General features: G+C 36.9%; 1 protein-coding gene across 3 annotated transcripts in view; it reads left to right on the top strand.

Moving 5' to 3' along the window:
- The window catches only part of Ubr1 (ubiquitin protein ligase E3 component n-recognin 1), a 152052-nt gene that overhangs the window by 22467 nt on the left and 103061 nt on the right, over positions 1-26524 (top strand). For all 3 annotated transcript variants that reach the window (XM_076850653.2, XM_076850652.2, XM_076850654.2), the window contains 2 exons: positions 496-574; positions 8582-8692. In XM_076850653.2, the coding sequence (XP_076706768.1) occupies positions 496-574; positions 8582-8692 (190 nt within the window). The remainder of the gene's footprint in view (positions 1-495; positions 575-8581; positions 8693-26524) is intronic.

Raw genomic sequence — 26524 nt, 5'->3', positions numbered from 1 at the left:
ATTAAACCTAGGGGCACTTAACCAATGAGCTACATCCCCAGCCCTTTTAATATTTTTAGTTTTGAGACTGGATGTTGCTATGTTCCTTAGGGCCTCACTAAGTTGCTGAGGCTGGCCTTGAACTTGTGATCCTCCTACCTCAGCCTTCCAAATCACTAGTATTCCCAATCACTAGGCTTGCACCACCATACCCAGCACAAAGTTAATTTTAAGTTACACCTCTAGTTTGAAACCAGGTGAATTCTCAAAGTTTTGAGGATGATTTAAGAAACAAAACCAAACATTCACATTTACACATTCAAATGTGGTTTAAACAAGGATAAAATTAGGCTAATAATGTTGTCTTTGTTCAAAATATTTTTAGAATTCCATTTTTTGAAATATTTTCATTTGCAGATTGTGTTTCATATAGGAAACACATTCACATTATAATTATACCTTAAGCATCAATAGAAGTCCTCTAAATTTTGCAATTTAATTTTCCTTCTTTTTCAGGGACTGTGCAATTGATCCAACTTGTGTACTCTGTATGGACTGCTTCCAGAATAGTGTTCATAAAAATCATCGTTACAAGGTATGAAAATAGATTCATAAAATCACTAGATTAATTGGAATCTTATGGACATCGTGTCCATTTAGTCAAGACAGATACTTAACTTCTGTTTAATAGCACTGATATGTGCACCTTTTGCCTCTAGTTAAATATATAATGTGGTGGGACATCTACCACCCTTCGAAGTTTTTTGATGAGACCTATCATGCTTATACAAAAGAGCATATGAGTAGTTTTATACCTGTGTAACCACTACTCAGGTCAAGAAATATATGACCAGCGAGATCTTCTGGATCTCAATCACTCTCTCCTCTCTTAAGATAACCTCTCTTGTGTGGATTTTTTTTCTTCTTCCTTCTCCTCAAAGTACTGGGTATGGAAACCCGGAGAACTCTACCACTGAGCTATACCCCCAGCCCTTTTTATTTTTAATTTTGAGACAGGGTCTTGATAAGTTGCCCTCAGCTGACCTAAAACTTGGGATCCTTCTGCCTCAGTTTCTGAGTCACTGGGATTACAGGTGTGTACACCATGCCTGGTTTTCCTGTGTTTTGGGATAATTGTTTCCTTGATTTTTTTTTTCCTTTCTAGCTTATCGCCCAAAATATTTTGAATAGATTTTATCTGTTTTAAAATCTTATGTAGTTGGAATTATCTGGTATATTATTCTTGTTGAGTACCTTTGTCTGTGTAAAGGTAGTTTGTCCTTAGGCTTTGTGGTGTTCAATAAACCATATTGTCTTCATTTGTTGTACTATATATAGATTTGTAGATTGCTTCTTTTTTGGAGCTATTATGAACATTTTTGCTATGAACATGTTTGTATGAGCTTAGACATAATAATTGATATCTGTCTAGATAAGATATATACCTGGTATATACACACATATATATACCTACACCATGTCTAATGTCCTCTGTAAACATAAATAACATTTTGAAGTTATATAGACCATATCTTCCATAAACTTGAAAGTTTTGTTGGGCAAACTGGCCTCAACATTGCCACTTTCATCTCAGGAAATGAAGGAGCCATAGTTATAGGATCTAGGTATTACTGTGCACAAGGAAAAACATTTTGAGGAGCCTGTACTGTATAGTGAAGTTAAAATACTTACCCAAGTTTGCCAAAGCAGTGATTGATTCAATTTACAAAGTTGATCATTGTTTATGTACTCTTTGATCTTCTCCATTAATCATAGTGAACCTTTCCCACCCTCTGCTGGGGATTGAACATAGGGGTATGTACATTCCAGGCAAGCACTCTACCATTTATGCTAGAGTATTCAAGAAATAATTTCTGAGGTAGAGACAAGGAAAAAAATTGTTAATTTCTTCTCATTTTTACTTTGGGAAAATAGAGGAAGAGATACTAAAGAGTCAAGACAAAGAGTTTGTTTAAAAATAAAGTCTTTATTTAAAGACTGCTATGCAGTGCTTCCCAAGATTTGGGGATTTCATGGGTCAGAACAGTTTTCAGAAAACTTCGGGGAAAAAACATAGGGTTTTTAACTTTTTAAATAACTAGGTTGAATTTTAAGTTTTTTTGAAAAGGATGAAAAATAGCAAATGAAAAAATAACTAACATCATTTAAAAATTTCTTTTTTAAGTTGTTGATGGTCCTTTATTTTATTCATTTATTTATATATGAGAATTGAACTCAGTGCCTCACACATGTGAGGCAAGCGCTCTACCACTGACCCATAACCCCAGCCCCTTGATATCATTTTATAAAGAAAAAAAGACATTTTAATTTCAAGAATGTAGGATAATCTCAGAATAAAGAACAGTCCTTTAATTTGAATACATGTGGTTCTGTGAAGGAATTTGCCACATTGGCCTTCTTTTTCTGATTTTGATTTGATGGATTAGTCAAAACTTGTATGTTAATTTTGGGAACTTCTTCATTAAGGTTGTTTTATTTAAAACTTACCATTTCTAGGACTGGGAGTATAGCTCAGTGGTAGAATGCTTTTCTAGAATTTATGAGGCCCTGAGTTCAATCCCTAGCACTATGGGGTTGGGGAACACACAACTGAACAGTCTTCCTTGCCACCACTAAGCATTTATGGAGAACCCTTAGCTTTGCCATCTTTGGGTTTTTGCAGAGTTCTACCTGTTGCTTACACAGCTTACACAGAGATTTTTAGTATATGTGCTGCCAAAGTGAGCTCTTGGGCAGGAGTTTTAGTCATTAGAAAGATGGCTTAGCTGGGTACAGTGGTGCACACTTATAATTCCAGTGAGTTGGTAGCCTGAGGCAAGAGGATCAAAAGTTTGGGGCCAGTTCCAGCAAGTTAGCAAGGCCCTAAGCAAAAGAGTACATAACAACTTTGAGAATAAGAAATGAAGCTTTAGGGGCTGGAGTTGTTCATCCATGCCATAGAATATATCAGAATTTTCTTCCTTTTTAAGGCTTAATAATACCCCATTATATGTATACACCACATTTTATTTAGCCAGGTTTGATTCTCAGCATCGCATATAGATAAATTAAAAAATAAAGGTCAATTGACAACTAAAACAAATTAAAAAAAAAAAAAAGGGATATGGGAAGCTGGGCATGGTGGTGCATGCTTATAATCCCAGCTACCCAGGAGGCTGAGACAGGAGCATCATAAGTTTGAGGCTGTTCTGGGAAATTTAGTGAGACCCCATCTCAAAAAAAAAAAAAAAAAAAAAATGGGCTGAGGATATATTTTAGTGGTAGAATGCTTGCCTAGCATGCTCAAGGCATTGGGTTCAATCCCTAGTACTGCCAAAAAAAAAAAAAAAAAAAAAATTATATGGGAATGTTCTTATACCTGTTCCCAAACTTTTATTTAATCAGTCTTAATTTTTGCTAACCTGTCAGTCAAATAATCTTATCCTAATTTACATTTTTTGTTAACATGTTTTCACAATTTAATTGTGTGATTAATTTCTCTTGTGTGTTGATTATTTCTTTTCTTTACTCATTTTTCTATTGTTTTATTCTTATTACTGTTATACATTTTATAAATGCCTCCTCCTAATATGCTTGTCTTTTTTATTTTTATTTTTTATTTTATTTGTTCTTTTTGAAATACATGACAGCAGAGTGTATTTTGATATATAATACCTACATGAAGTATAACTTATTCTAATTAGAATCCCATTCTTGTGGTTATACATAATGTGGAGTTATGCTGTATATTCATATATGAGCATAAGAAAGTTATGTCCAATTCATTCTACTGTCTTTCCTATTCCCATTTCCCCTTCCTTCTTTTTAAAATTCCTATTTTTACAGATTTATTGAGGTTTTAATTACATACAATAAAATCTATCCTTCTAAGTACATAGTTTCATGAGATTTGATATAGTTATATAAACAGCACCACAGCCAAGTCAGAAATATTTTTATCATCTAAAAAGTCCTCTGGTGCCCCTTTGTAATTAGTCCCCTTTTCCTATAGCTCTTGGCAACCACTGATTTATTTACTGTCCCTGTAGTTATGCTTTTTCAGAATATTATATAAATGAAACCATATATTATATAGTTTGCCTGTCTGGCTTCTTTCACTTCTTTTACTTGTTATGATGCTTTGGAAATCCAATTTGTTTGTTCATTTTCAGTGCTGATGAATATGCCCTTATATGCATGTGCCTCAGTTTGTTTATTCATTCATGAGTTGATAGATATTTGGGTTGTTTCCAGCTTTTGAATAAAGCTGTTTTATTTTACTATGATTTATTATTATTTATTTTATTGTTGTTGCGAGGGGGCAAAATAGTGACAAATGCAGTCGAGGGGAGAAATAAAGAATGTCCATGCACCTCTGCCCCTTTCAATTCTTTATTCACTCAAATTACTCAATACAGTTTCACTCTATAGGTCCTTAATCAAGGAAACGACAATCCTTAATGCTAGGCACTACAATAGACATAATCAATTCACAGCAGACAATTCTAGATTAATTAATTCATAGCAAACAATTCTAGATTAATGCTAAGCACTGCAAAACACACTTAATCATGATAGGCTAGTGACTGACATTTCCTCTGCATGCTAAGTTCAAAAGTCTTAAGCCATAGGCTTTTTTTTTTTTTTTAAAGAGAGAGAGAGAGAGAGAGAGAGAATTTTTAATATTTATTTCTAGTTTTCGGCAGACACAACATCTATGTATGTGGTGCTGAGGATCGAACCTGGGCCCGCACGCATGCCAGGCGAGCGCGCTACCGCTTGAGCCACATCCCCAGCCCAAGCCATAGGCTTTAAGTTCAGTAGATGCACACTCACTCAGACTGCGGTGACCAGGTCTGGAACCAAGGCAGGCTTTTCCTGGCAGGGAATGGACTACCAGTTGAGGAGGGGGTCATAGGGAGGAGTTGTAGCTCTCACCAAGGTCCAGATGAGACAGTAGAGTTTGAGAGTGGTGAGGATCACGAAGAGGCTCAGGAAGGATGACAAGTGATGGAATGACAGGTCCTCCTCAGGCTCTCCAGCTTGAGTGCATCCTTGTTTCTGCTGGCTGAATCCCTGTTCATTTGCTGTATCATTTGTATTAAATTTGGGGGCTTTTGACTCCCCCTTTCAATCCTTATCAGCTACTACTGATTTCTCAGTGACATTATTTACCTGGGGTCAGAAACATCTGATCTGGTGGTCTCCACCCTGCCAGGAGCTTCACTCTCTTTATCAGGGTGAGGGGAGGTAGCTTGTTTTAGGCCATACTGGAGGGATCTGTGGGTGTGCCTAGTGAGACTGCAGGTTAAACTGGAGTTTTTAAAATGGAGTTGCTTAGGCTCAGGCCTAAGGCCATCCTAACAAATTGTATTCAAGTAAAAGTTTTTATGTAAGTTTATGTTCTCATTTCATTTTGGACCTAAGTGTGTGATTGCTGAATCATAAGTGGATGTTTGACTTTCTTAAACTTTTTTATGTCCTGTTGATGTGGTTTATGCTATCATTTATGTAATTCACATTTTAAATTTGTGTGTTGTTAAATTTGCCAAATTTTTTCATGCTTCTAGATTTTGTGACTTGCTTCTTTGGCATTCACTTTCTCAAAATTATGCTGACAAACAGCTACATTTTTACTAACAGTGGGGTTCCAGCAGTGTACTCTATATGTGGAAAAAGAAATTACTGGGTGGTATAATCCTATAATACCAGCTACTTGGGAAGCCGAAACAGGAGGATTACAAATTCAAGGCTAGTCTGGGCACTTAGTGAAACCTTGTCTCAAAAACAAAATAATATAAAACAAAAACAAAAAACTCAAATGGGCTGGACATATGGCTGTGTGGTAGAGTACTTACTTTGCATGCAGAAGGCTCTGAGTTCAATCCCCAGAACTATAAAAAGAAACAAATTCATTTTTATATCTTAATTTCTTGTTACTTTTGTTCTGTTAGTTATCCCAGTAGTAATAATTTTGTCATCTAGTCTCCTTTTCCCCTTACTGATCCTTTTATCTACTCTGTGTTCTTTGACTCTTCCTATTGCTTGTAATCAGTCATGTTCTGTAACTTTGCTTTCTCTTCTCTCGTTTTTTTTTTTGTTGTTGTTGCATCTTTCTGAGACCATGTAATGTTTACATTATTTTATCCATCTCTCCACCTTTAATTGTTCTTAACTCTACAATTAAATATATAAAATGTTTGCCATCATTTTTCTGTTTCCTCAATTACATGGTTAATGAAGCTCATCCTTTGGTACAGGGGTCAGTAAACTGCAGCTTGTGAGTCAAATATGGCTTACTATTTTATATGGACTTCAAGCAATGTTTCAGTAGTTTCACATGGTTAGGGAAAAAATAAAAAGAATAGTTAGTTCATGATTTATAGAAATTACATGAAATTAAATTTTCAGGAGTTAAGTATATAACTTACCTCTTGTAGCACATGCTTAACATATGTAAAGCCTTGAGTTTGATCCCCAGCACCCCTGCCACCACCAAATTTAGTGCCCATAAATGAAATTTTATTGGAATATAACCACACCCATCCATTTATCTACGGCAGCTCCTAAAATATAGAAATGCAAACTAAAAGTATTATTTCTAGTCAAGCTATAAAAATACATTCTGGACATATCAAAACTTAGGGAACAACTGGGTGTGGTTGCTTACACCTGTAATCCTAGCAGCTCAGGAGTTTGCAGATCTTCACTCAATTTTTAGACTCCTTAGGAAGGGCACATGTGTATAGTGCTCCCTAATTTATTTATTTTGGTACCAGGGATTGAACCCAGAGTTGCCTAACCACTGAGCCACATTCCCACCCCTTTTTTATGTTTTATTTTGGGACAGGGTCTCGCTAAGTCTTTAGGGCCCCACTGAGTTTGCTGGGATTACAGGTGTGAGCCACCACACCGAGCTGTTCCCTAAGTTTTGATATGTCCAAAATGTGTTTTTATAGCTTGACTAGAAATAATAATTTTAGTTTGCATCTTCTTCTTTCTTCCTCCATCCTTTCCTTTTTTCTCTTTTCTTTCCTTTCTTTCATTCCAAGGATGGAAACAAGGGCCTCATGCATGCTAAGCTCTACCCCAACCCTCTGTATTTCTCATTGAAGGTATTTTAGTTCAATTAATGAAGGTTTTCATATTCCCAAATACTTTGTTAACAAATACCTTTAGGGGATAGGGTTGTGGCTCAGTGGTAGAGCGCTTGCCTAGCATGCACGAGGCACTGGGTTCAATCCTCAGCACCACATAAATGTAAAATAAAGATATTGTGTCCACCTAAAGCTAAAAAATAAACATTAAAAAAATACTTTCAGTTGTAGATGGCCACAGTATCTTTTATTTTGTTATCGATTTTTTTTTTGTGGTGCTGAGGATTGAACCCAGTGGTGCCTCACATGTGCCAGGCAAGCACTCTACCACTGAGCTACAATCCCAGCTCCCTCAAATACTTTTTGAGATAATGTAATTCCTTTTGGAGCATTGTGTTACAGTGTTCTTCAGCTTTGTTGAGTTTTGACTCTCATTTGCACTTTTTGCTTTTTAATTTATTTTTTGCAGTGCTTGTATATTCTTTTTCATTTTGTGTACAGGAGTAATAAGTATTCTCTTCTGTCATTTTTGCCTTCTGTCTAATTTTTTTAATGTATGACGGTGGTGGTAATGATGAGAGAAAAAATTTTAGCATGTCTTATTTCTGTAGGATCTTTAATTCTTATTTTCTTTTTCCTTCACTGCAACATCTTTCTGCTCATTTTCCCAGTGAATCAATGAACCTTTGTTCAGTTTTCATCCCTTAGTGCTTGGCTTTGTCTTTGGGGAGACATTTTGTCTATATTGTGTTTGCCTTCTGCACCTCTCTGCTCTTTTTCATGTAGTATCTTAAGCTACCCTTTCTGGTTGTCTGTACCTACAGTCTTGAAGTGATAGGCAATGAAAACTGTTGAAACTATATGAAAGTCATAGGTCTTTGATCCTAGTAATTCTGGAAAGTTTGTAAAATATACAATTTTATACCTTATTTTATGTTTTGGAGAGGAAGGTTTTGAGGAAGGTTAAAAATTAGGTTGTTGCCATTATCCTCTACCTGAGTTTGTGTGTGTGTGTGTACACATGTATGTACATACACTAAAAGGAAAAAAGTCATGAGTAAGTTTTAGTTGTGGAACATCAATGTTAATGAAGATACTATATATATTTCTTAACTACTATATATGTACCATTGATTTAAGAGTCTGTTTAATTAAAAAAATCTAATTAATAAAACAATATAGGTATTGTAGTTTTTTGCACACTTTTTAGTCTGTTATCCATCAGTTCAAAATTTAAACAAGTATTATTTTAAAATTAGAGTTACATTTCAAAAACATACAATTTTGAAGATTCATTTTGTTGCGAAGAAGTATTTAGGATTTTTTTTTTTTTTTTGGTTTGTTTCTATTTTGGGTAACAAATATTTACAGTGAGTTTTGTTATTCATTTTCTATTACATTAAAGACAATTAAGGATGAAGTATTTGTGAGAATTTATTAGTTGAGTAATCTTTTGTTCTTTCTTGCTTTGTGATATGTCAAAACAAACTCATTTCATTTGTCAGATGCACACTTCTACTGGAGGAGGGTTTTGTGACTGTGGAGACACTGAGGCATGGAAAACTGGCCCTTTTTGTATAAATCATGAACCTGGAAGAGCAGGTACTACCAAAGAGGTAAGATTATTACTTTTAAGAAATTGCTAACCATTTTAAACTTGTTGAAATTAGATGAGGGCTGGGGATGTGGCTCAAGTGGTAGCGTGCTCGCCTGGCACGCATTCGGCCCGGGTTCGATCCTCAGCACCACATACAAACAAAGATGTTGTGTCCCCCGAAAACTAAAAAATAAATAAATAAATATATTTAAAAAAAGAAATTAGATGAGAATAAATGTGACATGGGTTATTCCATTTAGAATTCCAATCTTTTCGTTATTATTTTTAATTTGTAAAGAGGTTTTTTTTTTATTTCTCACTTGAGAATTTGAAGACTTGATAACAAAGAAGGAATAGATTTGCAATGAAAAATTAAGTTTATAATACTTTTTAAGCAATTAACTCTGTAAGTAAGAGTAAGTAATGTATAAGACTAAAAGAACAAAATGATGTAATTATTAATAGATAAAAACAGAGTGTAATACAATGGAAAACAGTTGAATTGATATAAATTCAATAACTGCTTTTCTTCTCTTTTTGGTACTGGGGATTGAACCCAAGGACATTTTATCACTAAGCTACCTCTGTAGCCCTTTTTATATTTTATTTTGAGATAGGATCTTGCTAAAGCTTAGGGTCTCACTAAGTTGCTGAGGCTGGCTTTGAATTCACAATCCTTCTATTTTAGCCTCAGGAGCCACTGGGATTAAGGCATGCACCACGATGCCTAGCAATAGCTGCTTTTCTGAAAGAAGAAAAGCCAAAAAGGTCAAATAGATTCATCCTAGTCAAGAAACAACAAGATAGGTATAAACACTTAGAAACGTGATGGGGTAAATAACGATAGGACCATAAATACAGAAAAATTTAAAGGATTATAAAAGACTCTTAGATTAACCCTGTTCTAATTCATTTGAGAATTAATTGTTTCATCAGATAGTATAAAGTACCTTAATGTATTCAAAGACAGAGAGTAAATTTCGTCAGTAATCACTGAAAATTTTCAGAAAATTGTCATAAAAAAGTGCTTCCCCCAAAATGCCATATTCACATAGTTTTGCAGACAAACCCTTTTAAAATATCAAAGAATAGCTTTTGTGCTCTTTGAATTCTAGATACCCCTGTAGCAGTGAATACTTCTAGGACCCTGCTGTTGATTTCTCTCCTTTTTTTTCCACCGTGGTACTAGGACTTCCAGCAGAACATTGTTCATGCTCGGCAATAAGCTACACCCTACCAATAAGCTATACTCCCAACCCTTTCTAAATTTTATTTTGAGACTGAGTATTTGTGAGTTGCCCATGCTGGCCTCAAACTTGGCTGTCTTCCTGGCTCAGCCTCCTGAGTAGCTTGGATTAGTCGTGTATCATAATGTTTGACTTCAAATGTTCTCTTATATACCATTTCCCACTAAAATAAATAAGATTTATAATACCTGCTTCCAGGTTTGGGTAATGTAAATGTGTGTGAGTTTGCGACCAAAGAACCAGGGACCAAGCTCCAAAAGGCTCCCATTGATCTTAGTTGGATAATTGGGCTATCAAAATAATAATAATAATAATAATAATAATATCCACTGTAATAACACACAATAGGTAGATATCCTAATGAAACTTAAATGAAATTAAGTAAAACCTGTTTTTCACCATGGCAGTAACTATTTTTACAGTGTTCCCTACTGTAAAAATTGAGGTGATTTAAGGGAATGAAATAAACATTTTTTCTACCTTTTCTGTAGGAATTGTATTTTATAGTAATCAGGTATCCATAGTTCATTAGGAAAAGTTCTTGTTTCTAGAAGAATTCAGGCTAATAGAGAAGGGCAATGGAATTAGGAAAATGAGCATTTTGTAAACCTTAAGGAAATATTTGGTTTGAGACAAAGATCGTTGATGTATGCTAAAACCACTAAGACTTAGGTTGATGAGGAATGTTAATAACATGGTTCAAAATTATTTGCTAGTCATAGACTATTTGCTGGTGGTTAAGAGGGGAAAATGAAACTTTACAATGGAGGTATAATACTGTTATCATCTCAAATCAAGCATCAGTGTTAATATCATGACTAATAAGAGTGAAATGGTATCATAAGCCTCCTCATGTGATATAAAATAAAGTATTGGTTGATTAAGAGCATTTAGGTAAGAAAATGTAGTAAAAGGCTTCCAAATTGGGAAGGAAGAAGTAAAACTAATTTTATTTGCAGATGACATTATTTTGTGTATTTTGAAATCCTCAGGAATTAAAAAAAATTATTAGAACTTTTTAAAAGTTCAACAAGATTTTAGGTTACATGATAATTCTAAAAAATCTCTTGTATTGCTCTACATTAATAATGAAGAGTTACAGTTCAGAGATGAAATTAATAAGATGAATTCCATTTATTATAGCTTCAAAGAGTATAAAATATTTAGGGATACAAAGATGGCGGCGAAGGGAGTGCATCAACTCCGTGTATCGCATCACTGTGAGGGAAAATGACGAGTTAGAACGGCTAAAAGCTATCTTGTTAGGAATTTCCAGCAAAATTGGGGTGCTCCAAAACCTAGTGGAAGGATTTTCATCGCACGAGGATCAGCTTCGGGGGCTCAAACCTGAGCGATCTGTCCATACGGAGGGTCACACTGCTTATTCAGCAAATCGCCCTGCGGCTAGAGTCTGCGGCTAGAGTCTGCGGCGCGCGCTGGGAAACGACGAGCTAGCGGCACAGAGATGCAGCGCTGCTGATTCTGCGGGCTCCTGCCAGCTGTGCATTTGCTGTGCTCGGAGCTGAATTCTGGGTTTGAGACAGGGAAGGAAACGGTCCAGTTCGGTTCTCCACACCGGTCAGACCACAGAGGAAGCCAGCGGCCACCATCTTAGAGAGCTGACGTCACCATCCTTGTTTTCGACTGATCGCAGCTCTTTTAGCTATAGAACAGGTAATTTCAGGCTGACATTTGTCTGTGTCTCGCAGACAAATTGCTCAGACTTAGTGCTAAATAACCCGCGGAAACTGCTTCTTGGAGCCTGCTCCTGTCAGAGCATGCACCAAGCCCGGAGAGGCCGAATTCTGGCTCCCGGAACTGCTCTGGCCCAGGGATAAAGAACCCGCGGAAACTGCTTCTCGGTCCGGGTCCTGCTGAATACTGTGGAGGCCAGAGGGGCGGAGCAGAGCTGCCGCCCGCGCCCGGAACAGGCCCAACGACCCGCTGGCATGGTATCACGTCACCCCAACTGGAGTGGGGGCCGAACAGAGCCGCCGCCCGCGCCCGAAACAGGCCCAGGGACCCGCTGGCATGGCAGTCACGTCACCCCATTTGGAGTAGGGGCAGAGCAGAGCCGCCACCCGCACCCTAAAGGTAGGCAGACCTGCGACCGACTGGCGGATCAGGCCCACCGGCCTGCTGGTGTGGTAGACACGTCACCCCAATTGGAGTAGGGGCAGATCAGAGCCTTCACCCGCGGCCGGAGCAGGCCCAGCGGCCCGACAGCGTGGTAGTAACGTCACCCCAATTGGAGTAGGGACAGAGCAGAGCCGCCGCCCGCGCCCGGAACAGGTCCAGCGACCTGCCGGTGTGGTAGTCATGACACCCTAATTGGAGTAGGGGCAGAGCAGATCCGCCACCCGCGCCTGTGAGGTAGGCAGGCCTGTGACGACTTGCGGAACAGGCCCAGCGGCCTGCCAGCATGGTACACACGTCACACCAATTGAGGGAGGGGCAGAGCAGAGCCGCCTCTCGAGCTCGGAACAGGCCCAGCGGCCCGCCGGCGTGGCAGTCACGTCACCCCATTTGGAGTGGGGGCAGAGCAGAGCCGCAGCTCACGCCCAGAACAGGCCCAGCGACCTGCCGGCGTGGTAGTCACGACACCCCAGTTGGACTAGGGGCAGAGCACCCACAAGGTAGGCAGGCCTGTGACCAACCGGTGGATCAGGCCCAGCGGCCTGCCGGCGCGGCAGACGCGTCACCACATTTGGATTAGGGACAGAGCAGAGCCGCCGCCCGCGCCTGCAAGGTAGGCAGACCTGCGACCGACCAGAGGAACAGACCCAGCGACCTGCCGGCATGGTAGACACGTCACCCCAACTGGAGTAGGGACAGAGCAGAGCCACCGCCCGCGCCCAGAACAGGCCCAGTGACCCGCCGGCGTGGTATCACGTCACCCCAATTGGAGAAGGGGCAGAGCAGAGCCGCCACCCGCGCCTGCAAGGTAGGCAGACCTGCGTCCGACCGGGAGAACAGGCCCAGGGGTTCGCGGGCGTGGTAGATACGTCACACCAATTGGAGGAGGGGCAGAGCAGAGCCGCTGCCCGCGCCTCCAAGGTAGGCAGACCTGCGACCGACTGGCAGAACAGTCCCAGCGGCCCACCAGCCTGGTAGACAGATCACCCCAATTGGAGGAGGAGCAGAGCCATTGCCCGCCCCTGCAAGGGAGACTTTTCAAATATACAAGAGCAATATAAATATGTAGGGGGAAAATTTCAAAAACACAACAGTTTCACCAAGCAGAAAGAAACACGAGCAATATGAAAAGACAAGGAAAGAAAGGACCACAAGCAATGCAGGTCAACTCAACTTTAGAAGAGGTAATAGCTGCAGCAGATGGAATGTCAGATAAAGAATTCAGGATATACATGCTGCAGATGATCTGGAGTCTCAAGGAAGACATTAGACAGCAAAATCAGACAATGAAAGATCACTTCGACCATTTCGACAATGTATTACATAAACAAATCCAAGAAGCAAAAGATCAACTATACAGGTAATAAAAAACAAACAAACAGAAATCCTAGAAATGCAGGAAGCAATAAACCAGCTTAAAAACTCAATTGAGAATACTACCAGCAGAGTAGAACACTTAGAAGATAGAACATCAGACAATGAAGACAAAGTATTTCAACTTGAAAAGAACATAGACAGCTCAGCAAGACTGTTAAGAAACCATGAGCAGAACATTCAAGAAATATGGGATAACATAAAGAGACCAAACTTAAGAGTCATTGGGATACAGGAAGGTATAGAGGTCCAAACCAAAGGAATGAGCAATCTATTCAATGAAATAATACGAGAAAACTTCCCAGACTTGAAGAATGAGACAGAATCCCAAATCCTAGAAGCCTACAGGACGCCGAATGTGCAAAATCATAAGAGATCCACACCTAGACACATTATAATGAAGATGTCCAACATACAGAATAAGGAGAGAATTTTAAAAGCTACAAGAGAAAGGAAGCAGATTACATTTAGGGGTAAACCAAACAGGATAACAGCTGATCTTTCAACACAGACTCTGAAAGCTAGAAGATCCTGGAATAACATATTTCAAACACTGAAAGAAAATGGGTTCCAATCAAGAATCGTGTATCCAGCGAAATTAAGCTTCAGGATGGAAGATGAAATTAAAACCTTCCACGATAAACAAAAGTTAAAAGAATTTGCAGCTAGAAAACCATGTCTTCAAAACATCCTCGGCAAAACATTACGGGAAGAGGAAATGGAAAATAACAATGAAAACCAACAGTGGGAGGTAGGACAGTAAAGGGGGGAAAAATAATCAAAAAGGAAAACAAACCATGTTTAGTAACATAAATAAACAAATATGGCTGGAAAAACAACCCATATCTCAATAATAACCCTAAATGTTAATGGCTTAAACTCACCAATTAAGAGACACAAGCTAGTAGAATGGATCACAAAACAAGACCCAACAATATGCTGCCTACAGGAGACGCATCTGATAGGAAAAGACATACATAGACTGAAGGTGAAAGGTTGGGAAAAATCATATCACTCATATGGACTTCGGAAACAAGCAGGAGTGTCCATACTCATATCAAATAAAATAGATTTCAAGCCAAAGTTAATCAAAAGGGATAAAGAGGGACACTACATACTGCTCAAGGGAACCATACACCAACAAGACATAACAATCATAAATATATATGCCCCAAACAATGGTGCAGCTATGTTCATCAAGCAAACTCTTCTCAAGTCTAATAGACCACCATACAATAATCATGGGAGACTTCAACACACCTCTCTCACCACTGGACAGATCTTCCAAACAAAAGTTGAATAAGGAAACTATAGAACTCAATAACACAATTAATAACCTAGACTTAATTGATATATATAGAATATACCACCCAACATCAAGCAGTTACACTTTTTTCTCGGCAGCACATGGATCCTTCTCAAAAATAGATCATATATTATGTCACAGGGCAACTCTTAGACAATATAAAGGAGTAGAGATAATACCATGCATCTTATCTGATCATAATGGAATGAAACTGAAAATTAACGATAAAAGAAGGAAGGAAAAATCATGCATCACTTGGAGAGTGAACAATAGGTTACTGAATGATCAATGGGTTACAGAAGACATCAAGGAGGAAATTAAAAAATTCTTAGAGATAAATGAAAACACAGACACAACATATTGGAATCTATGGGACACATTGAAAGCAGTTCTAAGAGGAAAATTCATTGCTTGGAGTTCATTCCTTAAAAAAAGAAAAAACCAACAAATAAATGATCTCATACTTTATCTCAAAATCCTAGAAAAAGAAGAGCAAAACAACAGCAAAAGAAGTAGAAGGCAAGAAATAATTAAAATCAGAGCTGAAATTAATGAAATCGAAACAAAAGAAACAATTGAAAAGATTGACAAAACTAAAAGTTGGTTCTTTGAAAAAATAAATAAAATCGACAGACCCTTAGCCATGCTAATGAAGAGAAGAAGAGAGAGAAATCAAATTACTAGCATATGGGATGAAAAAGGCAATATCACAACAGACACTTCAGAAATACAGAAGATAATCAGAAACTATTTTGAATCCTTATACTCCAATAATATAGAAGATAGTGAAGGCATCGATAAATTTCTTAAGTCATCTGACCTGCCCAGATTGAGTCAGGAGGATATAGACAACCTAAACAGACCAATATCAATTGAGGAAATAGAAGAAACCATCAAAAGACTACCAACTAAGAAAAGCCCAGGACCGGATGGGTATACAGCAGAGTTTTACAAAACCTTTAAAGAGGAACTAATACCAATACTTTTCAAGCTATTTCAGGAAATAGAAAAAGAGGGAGAACTTCCAAATTCATTCTACGAGGCCAACATCACCCTGATTCCTAAACCAGACAAAGACACTTCAAAGAAAGAAAATTTCAGACCGATATCTCTAATGAACCTAGATGCAAAAATCCTCAATAAAATTCTGGCGAATCGGATTCAAAAACATATCAAAAAAATTGTGCACCATGATCAAGTAGGATTCATCCCTGGGATTCAAGGCTGGTTCAATATACGGAAATCAATAAATGTTATTCACCACATCAATAGACTTAAAAATAAGAACCATATGATCATCTCGATAGATGCAGAAAAAGCATTCGACAAAGTACAGCATCGCTTTATGTTCAAAACGCTAGAAAAACTAGGGATAACAGGAACTTACCTCAACATCGTAAAAGCAATCTATGCTAAGCCTCAGGCTAGCATCATTCTGAATGGAGAAAAATTGAAGGCATTCCCTCTAAAATCTGGAACAAGACAGGGATGCCCTCTCTCACCACTTCTGTTCAACATAGTTCTCGAAACACTGGCCAGAGCAATTAGACGAAAGAAATTAAAGGCATAAAAATAGGAAAAGAAGAACTTAAATTATCACTATTTGCAGATGACATGATTCTATACCTAGCAGACCCAATAGGGTCTACAAAGAAACTATTAGAGCTAATAAATGAATTCAGCAAAGTGGCAGGATATAAAATCAACACGCATAAATCAAAGGCATTCCTGTATATCAGCGACAAATCCTCTGAAATGGAAATGAGGACAACCACTCCATTCACAATATCCTCAAAAAAAATAAAATACTTGGGAATCAACCTAACAAAAGAGGTGAAAGACTTATACAATGAAAACTACAGAACCCTAAAGAGAGAAATAGAAGAAAATCTTAGAAGATGGAAAAATATACCCTGTTCATGGATAGGCAGAACTAACATCATCAAAATGGCGATATTACCAAAAGTTCTCTATAGGTTTAATGCAATGCCAATCAAAATTCCAATGGCATTTCTTATAGAAATAGAGAAAGCAATCATGAAATTCATATGGAAAGATAAAAGACCCAGAATAGCAAAAACAATGCTAAGCAGGAAGTGTGAATCAGGCGGTATAGCAATACCAGACTTCAAACTATACTACAGAGCAATAGTAACAAAAACAGCATGGTACTGGTACCAAAACAGGCGGGTGGACCAATGGTACAGAATAGAGGACACAGAAACCAATCCACAAAACTACAACTATCTTATATTTGATAAAGGGGCTAAAAGCATGCAATGGAGGAAGGATAGCATCTTCAACAAATGGTGCTGGGAAAACTGGAAATTCATATGCAACAAAATGAAACTGAATCCCTTTCTCTCGCCATGCACAAAAGTTAACTCAAAATGGATCAAGGAGCTTGATATCAAATCAGAGACACGGCATCTGATAGAAGAAAAAGTTGGCTACGATCTATATATTGTGGGGTCAGGCTCCAAATTCCTCAATAGGACACCCATAACACAAGAGTTAATAACTAGAATCAACAAAAGGGACTTACTCAAACTAAAAAGTTTTTTTCTCAGCAAAAGAAACAATAAGAGAGGTAAATAGGGAGCCTACATCCTGGGAACAAATCTTTACTCCTCACACTTCAGATAGAGCCCTAATATCCAGAGTATACAAAGAACTCAAAAAATTAGACAACAAGATAACAAATATCCCAATCAACAAATGGGCCAAGGACCTGAACAGACACTTCTCAGAGGAGGACATACAATCAATCAACAAGTACATGAAAAAATGCTCACCATCTCTAGCAGTCAGAGAAATGCAAATCAAAACCACCCTAAGATACCATCTCACTCCAGTAAGATTGGCAGCCATTCTGAAGTCAAACAACAACAAGTGCTGGCGAGGATGTGGGGAAAAGGGTACACTTGTTCATTGTTGGTGGGACCGCAAATTGGTGCAGCCAATCTGGAAAGCAGTATGGAGATTTCTTGGAAAGCTGGGAATGGAACCACCATTTGACCCAGCTATTCCCCTTCTCAGTCTATTCCCTAAAGACCTAAAAAGAGCACACTATAGGGACACTGCTACGACCATGTTCATAGCAGCACAATTCACAATAGCAAGACTGTGGAACCAACCTAGATGCCCTTCAATAGATGAATGGATAAAAAAAATGTGGCATTTATACACAATGGAGTATTACTCTGCATTACAAAATGACAAAATCATAGAATTTGGAGGGAAATGGATGGCATTAGAGCAGATTATGCTAAGTGAAGCTAGCCAATCCCTTAGAACAAATGCCAAATGTCTTCTTTGATATAAGGTGAGTAACACCTTATAAGGTAAGAACAGAGTAGGGACGAAGAGCATGAGAAGAAGATTAACATTAAACAGGGATGAGAGGTGGGAGGGAAAGGGAGAGAGAAGGGAAATTGCATGTAAATGGAAGGAGACCCTCAGGGTTTTACAAAATTACATTCAAGAGGAAGTGAGGGGAAAGGGGGAAAAATATAAGGGGGAGAAATGAATTACAGTAGAGGGGGTAGAGAGAGAAGAGGGGAGGGGAGGGGGAGGGGGGATAGTAGAGGATAGAAGAATACAACAGACACCAGAATGGCAATATCTAAATCAATGGATGTGCAACTGATGTGATTCTGCAATCTGTATACGGGGTAAAAATGGGAGTTCATATCCCACTTGAATCAAAGTGTGAAATATGATATATCAAGAACTATGTAATGTTTTGAACAACCAACAATAAAAAAAATATTTAGGAATGGATTAACAAAAGATGTTCAGAATTTGTACTCTTTAATTAAATTTTCAAGCATTTATTGAAACAAATTATTGAAGATCCAAATAAATGGAAAAAAAATCCCTTATTTCTGGTTCAGATGACAATATTGTTAAGATTCCAGTACTCTCTCAATTGACAATCCCAGTTAGGAGTTTAAAAACAAGCAAAAAAAAAAGATAATTTTTAAATAGGAATGAATAACCTGACTCTGAAATTCATATTTAATTGCAAGGGACCCAGAATAGCTAAAGCAGCCTTGAAAAATCGAAGAAAGAATTGAAGAGGCTCACACTTCCCTATTTTGAAACTTACCATGAAGCAACAGTAGTCAAGATGGTATGGTTCTGGCATAATGATAGCCCTTGGTCAGTGGAGTACAATTGAGAGTCCAGAAATAAACCCACATGTCTATGAACAACTGATTTTCAACAAGGATATAAAGATCATTCAGTGAGAAAAGAATAGGCTTTTCATCAGTGCTGGGACAGCTGGACATCCATATGTAAAAGAACGAAGTTGAACCTCCAGCTCACATGTTTATGTAATTTTTGATATTTAGGACTTAAATCAGTGGCTGGGCATGGTGGCACATATCTATAATTCCAGTGGCTTGGGAGGCTGAGACAGGAGAATCGCGAGTTCAAAGCCAGCCTTAGCAATGGCGAGATGCTAAGCGCCTCAGTGAGATTCTCTCTCTAAATAAAATACAAAATAGGGCTAGGCATGTGGCTCAGAGGTTGAGTGCCCATGAGTTCAGTCCGTAGTACCCCCACCAAAAAAAATAATTAACTCAGTGTATCAAAAAATGCAGGAGCCAAAACTATAAAACTCTTAGAAAAAATGGGTAAATCTTCATGGCCTCAGGTTTGGCAGTAGATTTCATAGATAAGGCACCAAAAGCATGAGTTAAAAGAATAAAATAAGGAGACTGGAATTGTAGCTGAATAGTAGAGTGCTAGCCTAGCATGTGTGAAGCACTGGGTTTGATGTTTAGCACCACATAAAAAATAAATAAAACAAAAGGCATTGTGTCTACCTAAAACTAAAAATATATTTTAAAAAAGAAGAGAATAAGATGCTACATTGAGCAATGTAGCTCAGTGGTAAAGTGTTTCCACTCTGGATTCAATTTCTAGCACTGGTAAAGAAAAAGGAAAAAAATAAATAAATTAGATTTAATCAAAATGTAAAACTTTATCAGCTATGCCACTCCTTGGTATTTATCCAAAATACCAATATTAAATTCAGCATACTTTAGAGATACATTTATATACATGTTTATCTCAGCACAGTTCACATTAGCCGCATTATGGAAATAGCCTAGGTGTTCAACAAAAGATGAATGGGTAAAGAAAATGTTATTTATATATGCACAAAGAAGAATGAAATTGTGTCATTTACAGGAAAAACTGAGACCATAATTTTGAGTGAAATAAGTCAGATTCAAAGAGAAAAGTGTCTGTGTTTTCTAACATGTGTCATGGAAGTAGAAGAGAGACCATTAAAGTAGAGGAAGGGCATCAAGGGGAGAAGGGAGGAGAGACTTGGAGGTTTAAGGGAATGAAATTGATCAAATTGTGTGTGTGTGTGTGCGTGCACGCGCGCATGCATGTGCCACAATGAAATCCACCATTCTTTATAGATAATATACAGAAAGCACACTCCAGAAATCACTATCAACAAAATGAAAAGGCAGCCCCAGAATCGAAGAAATATATTTGTAGATCATATGACTGCTAGGAGATTTTTAAGTAGACTTTATTGAAGAACTCTTAAAACTTAATAAAAACACAAGTCTAGTTTTAAAATTGAACTAAAGGTCTGAATAAATGTTTCTCCAAAGAAGGTGTATAAGCACATGGAAAAATGCTGAATATCATTAACCATCAGGGAAATAAAAATCAAAACCCCTATGAACTGGCTCTTTACAACCACTAAGATGCAATAATCAAAAAGGCAGGTAAGCCAGGTGTAATGACACATGCCTGTAATCCCAGCGATTTGGAAGGCTAAGGCAGGAGGATCACAAGTTCAAAGCCACCCTCAGCAACTTAGCCAGACCTTGTCTCAAAATAAAACAATTTTTAAAAGGGTGGTTAAATACCCTGAGTTCAATTCCAGGTATGAAAAAAGAAAAAAAGGCAGATAATAGCAGGCATTTGCAAGGATGTGACAAAATTAGAACCCTCATATAATCTAGTTGAATTATATAATAATATAGCCTCTTTGGGAAACAATCTGGCAAATGTAGAGTTATTGGCTAAATGTAGAGTTACTATACAGCCCAGCAATTCCCTTCCTGGATATATACTTAAAATAATTGAAAATAAGTGTTAAAACAAATATTTGAACATGATTGTTTATAGCAGTATTATTTATAATAGCCAAAGTGTGGAATCAATCCAATTATTCATCAAATGATTAATGCTTAAAACATATGCTAAGTGAAAGAAGCCTTCCATAAAAGACTATTTTAGAACATGATTGCAATTATATGAAATGTCTAGAATAGGCAAATCAATAGGGACATAAAATAGTGGTTGTGTAAGCTAGGATAGATGGAAGCATTGGTGGGAATGGGCCTATTATTAACAGTTCACTTATGAAATATTCTTACTAAAAATGTTTAACCTGAACTTCATAAACCCATTTAGATCTAACTTTTAGTTTATAGGAAATATGGAGATGGATGAACAACATATATAAATACCACAAGGAAGATAAATCTAGAAAAATTGGCCTGGTCTCTTTCATGAAGAACAAAAGGCTGTGGGGTGTGGGGGTGGGAGATTCATTTAGGTGTCATAACAACTACAGTTAGTGTGTGTGAATCTTGGTCTCAACAAGCATTTACTGAAGATTTGGAGGATAATTAGGAAGATTGAATGTGGTTCAAAGTCAACCTCAGCAAAAGCGAGGTGCTAAGCAACTCAGTGAGACTCTGTCTCTAAATAAAATACAAAAATATAGAGCTGGGGATGTGGCTCAGTGGTTGAGTGCCCCTGAGTTCAATCCTTGGAACCCCCCCCTACAAAAAAAGAAATATATCCTTTGATAATTTTCTCAATTTCTTTTAGGGCTATTGGCTTCAAATCATGTTTAATATTGAAATATCAATGTATTATGGATAGAGATAAGACAGATGAATGGGTAATTGGCTGTCTACTAAGAAAAATAAGTGAAGCTTAATATCAGATAATTTCCACAAACATCAACGATTTACCAGGGATTGAACCCAGGGTCCACTTAACCACCAAGCCACACCTCGAGCTGTTTTTTGTATTTTATGTAGAGACAGGATCTCACTTGATTGATTAGGGCCTTGCTAAGTTGTTGAAGCTGGCTTTGAACTTGTGATCCTCCTGCTTCAGCTTCTTGAGCCTTTGGGATTACAGGTGTACATAACCATGCCTGGCAGGTATTGATTTTTTTTTTTTTTTTAAAGAAAGAAAGTTTGTATTAAATAGTAGAAAATATGGGTGATTAGAAAAAATAACTTTGAAATAGATTGGGCCTTTCTTTGAGTTTTGAAAAATTCAGAAATCATTAAAAGGAAAAGATTGATAACTTAAACTTCATAAATGATTGACATCTACTTTATAGCAAATAGTTAAATCATGAGATTATGACAGACTGGGAAAAATATTATGCTGTGTTACAAAAGATAGTGGTCCCGTGTTACAAAAGATAGTGGTCTGTGTTAAGAAAACATTGCTTTTTCTGTGTGTCTACACTGTATGAGTATTTATTTTTTTATTTATAAAACTCTAAATGTAAAGGAATTGTATTTGGAGAAACAAAACATGTTTCCTTTCCTTGAGTAGACTACAACATCATGGCCTCTAAAACAAATGTCCTTGGTTGGTTTAGTTTATAACCACCACACACTACTAGCTCTGTGACAGTGGAAAAGTTATTAAATCTTTATGCTTCAGTTTCCCCCTCTAAACTAGACTTTTAGCATCTCCCTCACAGGCTGTAAGGTTTAAATGAAATGATACATGTAAAGTACTTAGAATATGCCTGGCATTTAGTAAGGATCCATTTAGGTATTGTCATCATCATCATTAAAAATATTCTTTTAATAATTACTTCTTTTCCCATTATGTGTACTTTTGGCACTAATAACACTTTATATTTGTATAACATTTTATTTTGTTTTTTAAGAGGTGGAGTCTTGTATTTCCCAGATAGGTCCTGAACTCCTGGTCTCAAGTAATTGTTCTATCTTAACCTCCCATGGTATCTAGGACTACAGGCGAGCACAATTTTACTCAGCTTTTTGTATAACATTTTAGACTTAAAGTCCTTTCACATACATTACATTATTTTTTTTTCATTATTACTTTATGAGGTGGATTTAGTGGTCTCATTTTACACATGTGGAAACAACCTCAGTATGGTGATTTACTCCACTTTGTACAACTGGTCAAACCAACTAGTTGGGCTTGAAATTTCAGATCTATAGACTCTGGTCCCCAGTACTTTTTTTTTTTTTTTTTTTTAAAGCTTGGATTTAGAAATAATTTCAAATTTATAAAAAGTTGCAAAAATGACAATAGTACAAAGAATACTCACATACACATTACCCAGTCACTTATTGGATTAGCATTTTATCACATTTATCATTTAATATTGTTTTGTGATTGCCTCCATTATTTTTAACTTATTTATCCCAAATGGTTATTTATTCATTTGACAGATACTTATCAAGTGCCTAGTTCTTGGTTAAAATCATTAGATGTCTGTTACCTGAAATATTCTATCTAGTCTTAACCCTTTTAGTACATTCTCTTGTTTTTGTTTTGTTTAAAAAGCCCTTTTAATTCTGATTGTTTCAATTTCTTTCTCTTGATATTTTTAAAATCATGTTTGCACTGTGATTGTGTGTGTGTATGTTTGTGTTGGCCTCAAGCATTCTAGTCAAGTACTCTACTACTAAGCTGTTATCTCCAGCCCTGTAGCATGACTTATATCCTCTTCATTCAGTAATTGGTCTTTCAGGAAGTCTACTTTTAGACTTGAAGTAGCTGAGGAATTCTTAGGAGTTTAAGTTGGCTCATTGAGTTTTTAAAACAGCACCCCACTTTAGGGTTTTCCTGAAATCATAAGACCACAAAACACTGAAATCAGTCCCAGACTAACCCAATCTTGGATTTTTTTTTTTGGATTTATAATTAGATTCAGATGGTCTAGAAATATACTGGAACTGATTCATAATCTGGAGGTGTGAGAAAAGATATCTACCTTATAGGTAGCACATAACTAATCAACCCAGGCAACACAAACAATCCTGTGTATTTAGCATTTTGCTTTCTTTCTGCTTTGGTGAACGTGGAATCTATATGCTGCCAAATGCACGGCATTGTGCCAATTTCCATAATGGAAATTTACCTAGGGTAATCAGACCTGGCTGATACTAATAGCCAATCACCCAGCATTTGGCAATATCTTTTGAAGAGAGACTCCTTTCCCATCCATGTAAAAGCAGTTTTTCTCTAGTTTTGCAGTGTATTTCTGCTTATTAATTTGTTTATTTTGGCTTTTTTGGTTACTTTTATTTAAGTTATACTTCTTCTGATCCCTCTAATTGACCTTGTTTTCTAAGGTGTAGATGCTTTTCTTGAAAATTTCTTACATATTCACCAGATCTCTGCCAAAGAACTCAAAGCTTCTGATACAATATGGAAACAATGAATAGTTTCTTTTAACTCTTCATCTTGAACTAATTTCATGAAGAATTACAAGGAAATGCTGAGTTAAAAAAAGAAACAGAAATGAAATGGACCAGTAATAAACCTAGTACCTTTGGTACTCTTTTTATCTCTCTTCAACAAAGGCTTCTGAACAAAATATCTAGAGAGAAGATGACCTGTTAAAGAGACGGTATTAAAATGTAAATGAGTAGGTTAGTGGTTTGTGATGATACAGTCTATAGGAATTCGATGAAAATTTATTAAAAGCCTTACACTGAATCAGTTTTATTTTTTATTTTGTTTTATTTCATTTTTCCTATGCTGAAAGAGCTACTATACATATTTTTCCTATTTATTCCACTTTTAAAACAGCTTAGGTGAGATGTAAATTGCTTAGTATATAAAAATTCATTTATTTAAAAGAATATAATTCAGTGGTGTTTTTAGTATATTCACAGTTTTGTAATCCTCACGATAATTGTAGAACATTTTCATCACCCAAGAAGAAATACTACTACCCATTAAAATGTCGCTATCCATTTCTCCCTACTCCCATCCTTAGACAACAACTAATTTACTTTCTTTTTTTTTTTTAAAGAGAGAGAGAGAGAGAATTTTTTTTTTTAATATTTCTTTTTTTTTTTTAGTTCTCGGCAGACACAACATCTTTGTTTGTATGTGGTGCGGAGGATGGAACGCACGCATGCCAAGCGAGCACGCTACCACTTGAGCCACATCCCCAGCCCCCTAATTTACTTTCTGATTCTATAGATTTGCCTCTTTTGGACATTTTATGAAAATGCAATCATGAAATATATAGTCATTTGTGACTGGTTTCTTGCTTTCTTTCTTTTTTTTTTAACAACTAATTCTTTTTCTTTTTCTTTTTTTTAAGTTGTGGATAGACACAATATTTATTTATTTCTATGTGATACTGAGGATCTAACCCAGTGCTTCACATGTGCCAGGCAAGCACTCTAGCGCTGAGCCACAACCCCAGCCCTGTGATTGGTTTCTTTTACTTAGCATAATGTTTTCAAGATTCGTCGATGTTGGGGCTGGGGATGTGGCTCAAGTGGTAGCGCGCCCGCCTAGCATGTGTGAGGCACTGGGTTCAATTCTCAGCACCATGTAAAAATAAAATAAAGATATTGTGTCCACCTAAAACTAAAAAATAAATATAAAAAAAAAAGATTCATCCATGTTGTGGCATTCTCTCTTACAGCCATGTATTCTGTTGCATAGATACACACCACATTTTATTTATCATTACTTGATGAACGTTTAGGATGTTTCTACTTTTGTGCTATTATGAATTATGATGCTATGAAAATTTGTATATAAATGTGTGAACATATATTTTCATTTCTCTTAGTTATATACTGAAAGTAGAATTTCTGTGTCATGGTAACTATACTTAACATTTTGATAAACTGCCAGACTATTTTCCACAGTGGCTGCAGGCTTTTTTATGTCCACCAGTAGTATATAAGAGTTCCAGTTTTGCCACAGCATGACTAACACTTATATTTTCGACTTTTTTGAATTTATCCACCCAACTAGGGGTGAAGTGGTAGCTCATTATGACTTTGATTTGCATTCTATAATGGCTTATGACATAGAGCATTCACATGCACTATTTCAACAGATTTGCACATAGCCACTTCGTAAAAAGGCAGATCAAGTATTAAAGACATTTAAAAGATAAGGAACTGGGCTGAAGATGTTGTGGAGAACACCTTTTATTAATGTTCTGTGATGAACATAGCATTGCACCTTTTATTAATGTTCTGTAATGAGCATAGCATTGTTGTTGTGGAAGTTAAAAGACCCAGGTTTTAATTTTCCTCCTCTGTACAGGCTCTTTGACCTTATCTTTTTTTTAAATTATAAAAATCTCATTAAATTTGCCATTTTAACCATTCTTAAGAATACATACAGTTCAGTAGTATTAATTATATTTACACTGTTGTGCCATAGATCTCAAGAACTCTTTTATCTTTCAATACTGAAACTCTGTACCCACTACACACTAATTCCCCCCTCTTCCCAGCCCTTGGCAATCAACTTTCTACTTTTTGTTTCTGTGATATGACTACTTTCTATGGGTTAAGATACTTCATCTGAGCACAGTCATAAAGTTACTGGCTGGTTTACTTATCTTATCCTTTTTTTCTTTCTTTTTTTTTTTTTTCCTAGTACTGGGGATCAAACCCAGGGCCTTCCTTGTATTAGGCACATACTCTAGCACAGCATCTTCACACGTGAAGATTGTTCATAATGATATTAAGAA

This window comes from Callospermophilus lateralis, chromosome 3 (assembly GCF_048772815.1).
Source record: "Callospermophilus lateralis isolate mCalLat2 chromosome 3, mCalLat2.hap1, whole genome shotgun sequence".
NCBI classification, from domain to species: Eukaryota; Metazoa; Chordata; class Mammalia; order Rodentia; family Sciuridae; genus Callospermophilus; species Callospermophilus lateralis.
This window is presented reverse-complemented; position numbering and strand designations above follow the sequence as displayed.